General features: G+C 33.3%; 1 protein-coding gene across 1 annotated transcript in view; it reads right to left on the bottom strand.

Annotated features, from left to right (window-relative positions):
- KANSL1L (KAT8 regulatory NSL complex subunit 1 like) overlaps nt 1-11,394 on the bottom strand; it is a 140,751-nt gene that overhangs the window by 73,996 nt on the left and 55,361 nt on the right. Inside the window, exons 4-5 of the mRNA XM_023510278.1 lie at nt 6,057-6,254; nt 1,897-2,018 (exon numbers count right to left, since the gene is read on the bottom strand). Of these exons, the coding sequence (XP_023366046.1) occupies nt 1,897-2,018; nt 6,057-6,254 (320 nt within the window). The remainder of the gene's footprint in view (nt 1-1,896; nt 2,019-6,056; nt 6,255-11,394) is intronic.

Below are 11,394 nucleotides of genomic sequence, written 5' to 3'. Positions count from 1 at the left end.
AAAAAAAAAAAAGTATACAATTCCATCATTATTATGTAGCATTTTAAATAGTTACATGTTTCACCCATCAGGCCATGAATTATTAACAAATGGAGACTGTCTTCTTCATATTTTCATTCTAAGGCTTTGTATGACATATGACAAATAATCAATGCTTTATGAATGAATGACCAATGCTCATATACCAATCACATGGTGTTTTATGACTCAACTCAAAATTCATTCACCTATATTACAACTTTCCTAATTAGGGCATGTTCTCATACATGAGGATATCATATTTGCTTTATACAACATATGAGAACTTTACTTTCAACGTGAATCATCAGTGATAAGAGGAATGAATATAAAGTCAATAAAAAATGAAGAAAGACAGATTAGAAATAAAAATCAAATAATAATCTTCCTGCCTCAGCCTCCAGAGTAGCTGGGACTACAGGAGTAAGCCACCACACTCAGAAGCGTTTTTATTTTAAGACTTGGTTTATATATATCTTAATCTCATAAAGAATGTAATGGCTACTTAGCATTAAGTTTCACCTCAGTATACATTTTTCTTTTATTCTATATTACAAAGATTTTTAAAAAAATAAATCATGTAATTATTAATATAAATATTTCCCAATAAGAAATTATACTTAGTCCTCTATGGTAATTGAAGCAATGAAGCCAACATTACAATTTTACCTGAAAAAAAATGAGACGATGCACACATAAAATGATACTCTATTAGTATGTTCTCATTGCATCTTCAGAAGGAAAGGTTCGAAGAGAAAAGTAAGCAATATAAAGTAAAACAAATGCTGTTCCCAAAAAAGAATTTGGATTAATAGAATATACATTTTTGCTGATACATATGTATATAAGATAAATTGCTAATGATTAGAAGAGTCATCTTATCTATTATGTTAAGAAAATATGTACCTTATAAAAACTAAGGCACAAAATGAGTGATTAAAATTTAAGCTGAATCATTTATTTATTTATAATTTTCTTTTTCCTTTTTTTTTTGCAGTTTTTAGTCAGGGCTGGGTTTGAACCCTCCACCTCTGGCATATGTGGCCAGCGCTCTACTCCTTTGAGCCACAGGTGCCGCCCTATAATTTTCTTTTGTAAAGAGGGAGGGTCTTCCTTTATCACCCAGGCTGGAAAACAGTGGCGCATACACAGATCACTTACTGCTCAAGCAACCTTCCCATCTCAGGCTCCCCAGTAGCTAGGACTACAAACCTGCACCACCACAGCCAGATAATTTATTTTTGGTTTCATAAAGACCAGGTCTTGCTATGTTGCCCAGGCTGGTCTTGATGCTGTGCCTTAAGTAATCCTCCTGCCTCAGCCTCCCAAATAGGTATAAGCAACTGTGCTTGGGCTGTAAGCTGAATTTTATTGGTGCTATCTACCCATCTTTATCACAAACTGTACCTAGGGATCTTTTGTTCTCAAACACATTGCAGGGTGGGGCCTGTGGCTCGCAGGGGTGGGGTGTTGGCCCCATATGCTGGAGGTGGTGGGTTAAAACCCAGCCTCGGCCAAAAACTGCAAAAAAAAGAAAAAAAGAAAAAGAAAAAACCAAAAATGTATTGCAAAGAGAGCATGGAGCTCAAGAATACAAAAGATGCAACATGGAAGGTATAGTAAATCAAGTAGTACTTCTACAGCAAATGCTATCAATTTCTTTTTTAGAAACATATAAAACTTCCTGGAAAGCTTTTTATTTCTAGGTTTATTATTTAAATTTGATAGTATCTACAACTTTATCCATTGTCTATTGATTATACTCTAGTACTCCTTATCATGGAAAAAAAAGTACTGTAATACTTAAAAGATCAAAACAAAGTAAAATAAAGCAAAGTCAAATTTAGAAACAAAACTATCTCATTGATTGATACCTACCTCCTGGAAATGCCATTAGCCAGACATTTTTGGCTACGGGATTTGGAAGAGAGGGGTGATGAAGTTGGGGACAAGTTGAGAGGGGCAATCAAACTGTTGATGATCTCAGTCAACTGTGCACTCTGCAAGGAAACAGTCAACCTTTTACTACTGCTAAGCAAGTAATGTGAGTAAACGCTCAGTCCTATAGTTCCTATTAAATGTTTAACTTCTCACAAAACATGTAAATGCTTTTATTTTAGTACATACGTTAGTATACATAGAAGATTTATACAACTGATTTTTCCATTTATCATAAGCAAATCTACAATTTAAGTATTCATCCTTTTCCATGTCCTTTTTTATTACGGTTTCTTTAGCTACCCATCCCATCCTCTAAGACATTGGAATGGAGCAAATAGCATCTATGTATTTCCCTTGAGGCAGCCTATTTAATAATTTAAAAAAATAGCTATAATTTATTATGTGCTAGGCATTACACTGTGCACTCAAGAGTATTTCTAATCTGCAAAACTAACCTGCAACGTAGATAATATTATAGCTACTGATATCACAATTATTAATACCAATTATTGATGAGTAAATTAAGCAAAGAAAGATTAAGTACTTTGATCAAAGGTTATATAGCTGGTAAGAAATGGATGCAGGATTCAAATTCAGTGTTAGTAATTTAACACTACACTGTTTCTCAATTGTTTTCCTAATTCAAAAATACCAAAGGTTTTTTGGCACTTAAGATTTCATTAACCCTTATCTCAAACTTAAATATAGTGTGGACATAAAGTTCGTGTGCAATTTACTCTGTTAAACTATTATAAATTGCACACAAAGTTTATGTCTACCCTATATACATAATAAATATTATTCTCAAAACAGTAACAATTATATTGGCTGGGCGCCCGTAACACAGTGATTACAGTGCCGGCCACAGTACCTAGGCTGGTGAGTTCGAACCCAGCCCCAGACCTGCTAAACAACAACAACAACAATGACAACTGCAACAACAAAATAGCCACGTGTTGTGGCAGGTGCCTGTAGTCCCAGCCTTGGGAGGCTGAGGCAAGAGACTCACTTGAGCCCAAGAGTTCAAGGTTGCTGTGAGCTGTGAAGCCACAGTACTCTAAGGAGGGTGACATAGTGAGACTCTGTCTCAAACAAACAAACAAACAAAAAATAACAATTATAATAAATAAAGGCCACATAAATGGAAATAGTACATTTCTACAAAGGAATGACGACTATTTTAATTATAGATGTAACCCATGTTCATCGCAGAAAAATTAAAAATTATATAGACATTTAGAAAATTAAAAGAAAGTCAACTATAATCATACTTCTAAGAAAAAACCATGGTCAATATTTTATATATTTCTCCATCTAGATTAAGTTTTCCGAGTGTATGTGAGCATGAGTATAACATGTATACACATACTTTTAATTAGATCATACCACATCCATTTTCTAAAACTTGGTTTTTTCATTAATATAGTGACTATATTTTTAAAAAATATATAGACATTTCACCATTTTCATTGGCTATAAGATAGTCTATTATAAAATATATTCTATTATAAAATAAAGAGGTATGTGAAATATTAAATAATTATTTTGAAACTCTTCACTTGTATAAAACTAATAACATGCTATTAGAAATAATGAGACTAAATACCATAGACTTAAGTCTGTTATTTTATTCCTTCATAAAGTCTTTCATAAGAAAGACTCTGAAATGTTTCCACCATTTATTGTCTTGAGAGATAATATGCACCTAAGGACTTCATTTTAAAATTACTCAAATTTTTTTAGATTAAAGATGATTTTAAAAATCATCAATACAAACTGATTCTTTATTTAGCAACTGTTTCTTAGTTTAATTATGCATTTAACATTTATTAAGTATCTCATATTTTTTAGTCTGAAACAATGAAAACTCTTATTTTTTGTTCCACCTCAATAAACATTATCTAAAATCTTTTAAGTCACTAGAGGTTGCTGGCAGTTATTTTTGAATAACTGGCCCAAAAGGAGAACACTACAACCCCTGGATTCAGCCTAACGACCAGCCTTCTATGGCCCAATAAAATCTTATATCCCTGTATCTGAATGTGGGACAGGAAATTCAAATAAGAAAAGTAAAATTAAGAGAAGCATAATTTGAATTCAGAAAACAAAAACTAATCAATTTTAAGTCAAAATACTAGCTATCTGTAATAAGGTTTCTAAATTAAATATAATAGCAGTGAAATTTATCTTAAATCATCCAATACACTAAAAATAAGACATTTTTAAATTTATGAACAAAAATACTATCTAACAATGAAGCATGTATTAGTATAATCAATAAGTTTTTTTTAAAAATGTCAATAGCCTACAACTCAGTAATGCCTTTCTATTGTAATTTCTAACTCCAACAAAACTAAGTCAAATGATTACAAGTGAGCAGTTATATATCAATAGATTACCTTAAGAAAGCTATATGCAATAATGGGCTTGCCACCCTCATCAATAAACTCAGTCTTCTTCTACAAGTATCTAAGAACAACTTAAATTAAAAAAAATTGGCCTGTAAAAGCATTATTGCCACATATGGCAAGAGCAAATGACTAGTTCATAGGCAATTTATTAAAAATCTCTACAGGTGATCGTTGCTGCCCCTTTCTGCGTCTTTCTCTTCTACTCCCCTATGTTGAGCCATTATTGACGTTGTCACAATTCCTATTCCTTTCCTACACTACCAAAGCCTCTGACATTCCCATCAGTAATGAGACCTACAGTGGTAACGAGGGCCAGCTTCACTGGTATGCAACCTGTGCATAGGGCTGCAGTGGAACAGTCCTAAACTTGCTTAGTGCTTTGCTGTCATTGTGTTTAAATTCTTAATTATTGTCTTTAAGAAAGGGGTTGGCAATTTCACTTTGCTCTGGGCTCCACAGATTAGACAGTTCTGATATTATCTCAGGTCCTTGGGTTTACTACAGACAATGAAAAACATGTAAGAAATCTCTTTTGAAACTGAAAATCCCTCTGGAATTGTACTGTATTAAGAATTACTGTAATCAGTTTACATTTTTCAATGAATAAGTAGTGACCTGTAGGTAAAGAAAGGAGATTCGATTGAATAAGCAAATAAATTACCCTGGATTGTGAAACAACGAGGGTCAAACTGAAAAAGGATTAGTCCTATGCGTTAAGAGGAGAGAAAAGAAAGAGGTATGTGGGAATATGAGAATATAACCAAACCTAATTTAAAATATCACTTATATAGTAAAGTGCATTACAATTTAACATCAGATAATTATCAAATAATTTTCTGAATTACAAAATATTCATAGAAGTGTTTTGATTATATATTCCAATTAAGGAAAACTAGGTAATTACTGTTTTAATAAATAAGGAATGGAAGAAATGATACCATATTTTGTTGTATTTAATTATTTCTTGGTATGACAGAAAAACCCAGGAAAATTAGATACAGGGATCCACAAATTTTTATCATTTCCCACAGCATCAGTGTAATCATGCAAATATCATCAAGAATGGCTATGCTCTGGCAGATTCAGTGTAGTTACAATAACAACCTCCTAGTAAGCCAGGTTTATTCAAGAGCCACCAAAATCTCAATCAAAATAACTGACTGATTTCAGAGGATAGATATAAGACAGATAGGACAGAATAATTAAACTTGAGGAGTTATCTGCACCACAGAGGACTTTGGAATCAAAGTAACTGTTCTGTGCTTCTTTGACTTTCCATTTATGTAATCATTTTTCATGAAGAAATCCATATTCCAATATTATCTTTTACTAAAAACCCAATCAATAAACTTGTCAAACAACTATTTGGATTTAATAATTGGTACCAATGTTCTTTCCCCTTGAAAAAAGTCCAAGGATGGCCAATTTTGTTAGAAAAAAAGATTTTCCAATCCTAGTATAAATGATTATCACCCTGCACATTACATATTATACCCACAATTTTAGTTAAGGAATTTTATAATAAACACCAGTCATACACCAAGTATTTTAATTGCATTTAACCTTAAACGGCCAACTTCAGTAATGCAAATCCTAGGTAGACACACACATAATGATGTTTATTTGAATACCTTTAAAATCAATGAAAAATCATTTCATTATGCTGACACCCTACTCTGACTTTACCTGTTTTTCTATGTTTCGAAGAAGTAAAGTAGGGCTGCTTGGTGACATTTCAAAATCTTGTTCTGGTAAAGGATCTTGACACTCTCGGGGAACCTGAGGATTCCCTGTAGTGTTTAACGAAGCTGCTTGGTCTGCAAATTGTATTTGTTTTTTCAAAATGTCTTTTGGAAGTTGGCATTCTTCTAGGATCACTATCCCCTAGACAAACAGCAATGAGAGAGTTGAAATCAAAACAAATTGATTACTAAATCACCACTGATACCACAGGCATTTGAAATTCTGCTTCTTATTATCTCTTGAGAATCAGAAAACATAAACGTGGAAGTCCAGTTTAACTCTGTAAAGACTTGGGCTGATTGAAAACATGTACTGTTAAAATAACATGTAAAATTAATGGGTTGGGCTTGTAAAATATTAACTTATATATATGCAAGTTCTTTTTTCTAATTGGTTTTAAACCAAAGACTTTTAATTATTTTATTAGCATTAAAAACATAACAATTTAAAATAAAATTAAAGGTTTTTTACACTCAGAATATGGAGATTTTACACCGAAACCCAGAATATTTCCTAATAGAATCTTTTGATATATTGGTTACCAGCATTTCTATTTGAGTTTTATAATTGAGAACCCCCCATTTTATAAATTAAAATACCAAATTTAGAAATATCCAGACAATACTCTAACTCTATACTAACTCCTTTCGGAGTACCCTAAGGAACTCTGCCCCTGTTGCTGCCAGCCAACAGTCATGGACAGGACTACAGCACTGAGCAGAAGTATTATCTAAGCCAATCAAAGTCCCTGATATGCACAGGGTAGTTGTGTTAATAATGAAGACACAAGCTTTCAACTTTAATGGGATATTTTCTGAAATGGAAGAAACTGGCAGAACTAGTTAGTGGAGAACTAGCTGCCTCTGTAGTCCCTACTTCCTACTCACACACATACTTATTCTTCAACTTATTTGCTGAGCTTTCTCCTATACTCCTCAGTTCATTCCAACCGTTCTGAACTTTAGGTTCCTTGGAAGCATTGGAGACAGGAGAGAAAGGGAGAAAAGGAGTGCAAAGACATCATCTTAATGGTTTCATAGTCAGTTCTCACCCTAAAACTTCCCTTCTTACCTGTTTACCAGCCTTCTCCCCAAAAAGAAAGAATATAGTTTCTTTTATACACACACACACACACACACACACACACACGCATATAAATATTTTTAAAATTCTAATAAATTCCTATAGGCTAATTAGAAAAGTATTAAACTCTTAATGTCAATAAAATATTGTATTCTTGTAATGAAAAGACTAAAATATTTATATTAGTGTATATTAGTTTAAGACTAAATAAATTAAATGACTGCTATGAGCTAGCCTACATTATAGTATATGTAAGTCCTATTTATTAGATAGAACTTGCCTATAGATGGTAATATGTTACACATACATGAGGTTTAGTTTATGTAATTTTAGAATGGACATATTCAGTTATGGTGTTAAACATATATTTTTGGTAAAAAATAGCAAATGCACTATTATTTTTTAAATTTATTTACTTATATTTTGAGTGACAGAATGGTTTATGCAGCAGGGACAAAGACTAATAAGCATGATAAGCAAAAGCGGGCAAACAGAAAAAGGGGAACAGAACCCCTGGCAGTGAAGGTGGGGAGATCCAAGTGGGAAGCCCTTCTGTTTTTTAAATTTAAATTTATATTTAGAATATTGCTAGTCTGCTGACTTTTCCAAAGACAAGGCGATCTAATTGTTGATCCCAATGACTATTTTCTTAGAATGCACAAATATTGTCAGGAAATCTGAAGAAACATATTTAAAAGAAGTTCTTATTTGAGTTGGTATTTTAAAAATCAATCATCAATCTCTAAGGTGCTTATAAGTATCGAAATTTCTGAAAGTTTCCCACTAGGTTTTTCACAAGTATCTTTACACAAAAGAAACACAAGTTTTCACCATAACAACTTAGTTGCAATTATCTTTGATTTAATTACAGTTTACATTATGAGTCAGTACACTGTAGATTAGCTTGATTTATAATAACCCTTACTTATAAAATTGCTTCTATAGGGCAGCGCCTGTGGCTCAAAGGAGTAGGGCGTCGGCCCCATATGCCAGAGGTGGTGGGTTCAAACCCATCTCCAGCCAAAAACTGCAAAAGAAAAAAAATTTGCTTCGATGGAAAATTCTATTCTAATTTCAAAGCTCAATTTCTAAACCTTTTGAGTATTACGTAAGTAGGCAACCTGCTATAGTTACCTCAATAAAGAATGATATTTTTAGAATTCAATCAGGGATACATTCATAGTCTACTTCATAATATATTTTTTCCCTTAAACTATCACCTTGGACAAAACTCTTAAGAGTGTGGGAAGAGTGGCCCATGATGATCCTCTATAGCCAAGAACAGAAATGAAAAGGATAAAGATTAAATCCTGTATGGATACACAGAGTTAGTTTCTGTTCTTAAAAAGTTAGTAAAAGAATAGTCAAATGATACCTAAAACAAAGTGGATAACAAGAAACTTTTCTGGCAAAAACGAATTACAATAACTGTGACAAGTAAAAACTCTAGCATAAGATAAAGCAAATGAACTGCTCCAGAGAAGACAACTGTCCCTATAACAACACTGGAGAGGTCTCTTACTCTAACCCTCAGAGAAACAGTGTGTGAAAAAATAAACAACTGCCTCAGCAACATCTTCATTGTTCACAGAAAGTAACCAAAGATAATTTTAAGCAAACATTTAAATAAATTAAAAACACATAAAAGGTACAATTTAAAATGTAGATGATCTATTAAATGTAACAAAATAAACCTAAGAAGGATATATAGTCAGTGTTCTCCCAAGAAAAACTATCAATTTTTTTTCTGAAAGTGAGAAGAATTTATTTCATTAGTGGAACGAAACTTGGAAAACGGGAAATGTGGGAATTTGTAATTTGTTGACAAAGCTGTTGTAAAAACCAAAGGATGTTGTTAATAACTGCTTTCTTCTCCTCTCTAAAACTGAAGCAAAATTTAGACCATTTGAAGTGGCAAGTGATAGTTTAAAGCAGGTATCCTCAAACTACGGCCCGCGGGCCACATGCAACCCGCTGAGGACATTGATCTGGCCCGTCAGGTTTTGCTGCTGCTGCCTGACCTGCCTAGGAGCCTACTGGTCCCGGGGCCTGCAGTCTGGCCCTCCTACGGTCTGAGAGACAGTGAACTGGCCCCCTGTTTAAAAAGTTTGAGGACTCCTGGTTTAAAGACTAAAACTTGTAGATCTACTACTCAGTGCATGTTTCCTGACCTGAAGCACAAATTAGCACTTACTTAAATAGGATATTTACAAAATACAATCTCTCAATCTCTTTCCCTTCCCTTTATCTCTAACTTAACTAAAGAGACATTTTTTTTTTCCTTTCAAAAAACATGGAACAGAAAGTTCTATCTCCCTCATGGTAGTATTAGCTATTCTTCTCAATTTTTTTCTTATAACTTAAGAATCTATAAGAGCAAACAAAGTGATGGCCCTATTCAGTGTAAGAGCTGAACTCAACTGCATATAAATAAACAATTAGACGTCTTGATCAATTCCTAAGAAATGTAAGGAGACACTACTAAAATAAGGAAAGGAAACATTATATTCTGAGAGCATAGTTGTATGTCATTTTCTATAAACTAAACATAATGTCATTCCTTAAGAGAACAAAGAGCCAGCTACACAACTAGCCTGAACCAATTTGTAAAAACACGTGAATGATTACTGAGTTTAGATGTCTGTCTTTCCTTAAAACAGTTTATTCTAATAGCTATTATATAAACATGAAATCAAACTTTTTAAAAAGTTTAATCAAATATATAGTGTTGCTTATAATGTATAGAACATGAAATAGCCTTTTTCAGGTCAAAGGATTATGAATCAGATTGCCTAGATTCAAATATAAAACTCAATGATCAATTTAACTGGGAACCCACTTTCTTGGAAATTTCCAAGTTTTTTTATACTTGATTCATTCTTAAAACTCTACTTGCTATTTTTAAAAGTGTGTGAGAGAAAAATGAGAAAGAAGTAATTATAGTAATTTAATATTAAACTTCCATCAGAAAACTATTCTTGAACATGGTTCCCACAATCTAACAGACACAACTCATAAGCCTAAGGTTTTATGTCTGTCCTTTTACCTCCTTCCTATAGACACCACCACTAATTCCTGCAAGGCATTATAAATAATATTCATCACTTCCTAGCTTCTTCTCTTGTTCTTCTACTAATCATATTTTCTGCTCCCTTGTTCTTAAGCATCCCAACCTATACAACCTTGTGCTCCCTCGAATACCATGCTACTGTGTCTACCCTGAAACTGATTATGTTGTTTCATGCCTTCAAACTCTTAAGGAATACCTTTCTAGTTCCATTGGTTCATTAAAAAAGTTACTATTTATCATCCAAAGTCATACTGAGATGCTACCTCTTTCCCTTGATATTTTCTCTGATCCTCTTATCCTTAAGTATTCTCTCTAGGCTACTTTCACATCTTATTAAAAATATGTATTACTGGATTTATTGCATTATATAGCAGCCATTACATGTTTAATCTCTCTTGCCAGAATATAAATTCATGATAGACAGAGCCTAAAATTTATCAATCTTTGTTGATATGCAGGCCCTAGATGGGGGTAGGCTAAGCACATGGTTCAAGGACTCTGATCCCTTTCTTTCTCAGCTGTTTCTTTCAGACCAATTTCTATTAACCTTACAATATTATGTTAACTACATTATTATCATCTACAATAAAGTTTCCCACAAAAAGAAAGTTACAAAGAGATGTTTAGCAATATTTATATTAAATAAAGCTTCGAGGAATTGCATGAGATCTCTTTGTATTATTGCTTCTATGGGAAAATATACTTTGAGTTTCAAGCAGCTCATAATTTTCAGTTGACAAGAGATTTTTCGTAAGGGAAATATGAAGATAACATTTTCCTGTGTTAGCATTAGAACAGCATTTATGTATGTAATCATTTGCTTAACTTTTATCCCCAGTAGACTGAAAGCCCTGAAATGTACAAACTTTGTGAGTTTTATTTCATTATTGTATACCCTAAGCCTATAAGGCACCTATGTGTGAAGGAAAAGAAGAGAAAAGGTAAAGGAAACAGGAATGGAAGAGGAAAACAAAGAAGGAATGAGGAATGAATTTTATTAAAAAATAGGCTCGGCGCCTATAGCTCAACCGGCTAAGGCACCAGCCACATACACCTAAGGTGGCGGGTTGAATCCCCAGCCCGGACCCACCAAACAACAATGACGGCTGCAACCAAAAAATAGCCGGG

The sequence above is a fragment of the Otolemur garnettii genome, unplaced genomic scaffold (assembly GCF_000181295.1).
Source record: "Otolemur garnettii isolate 467f Iridium unplaced genomic scaffold, OtoGar3 scaffold00013, whole genome shotgun sequence".
NCBI classification, from domain to species: Eukaryota; Metazoa; Chordata; class Mammalia; order Primates; family Galagidae; genus Otolemur; species Otolemur garnettii.
The sequence above is the reverse complement of the archived record's forward strand: the minus strand, read 5'-3'. Positions and strand labels throughout refer to the sequence as shown.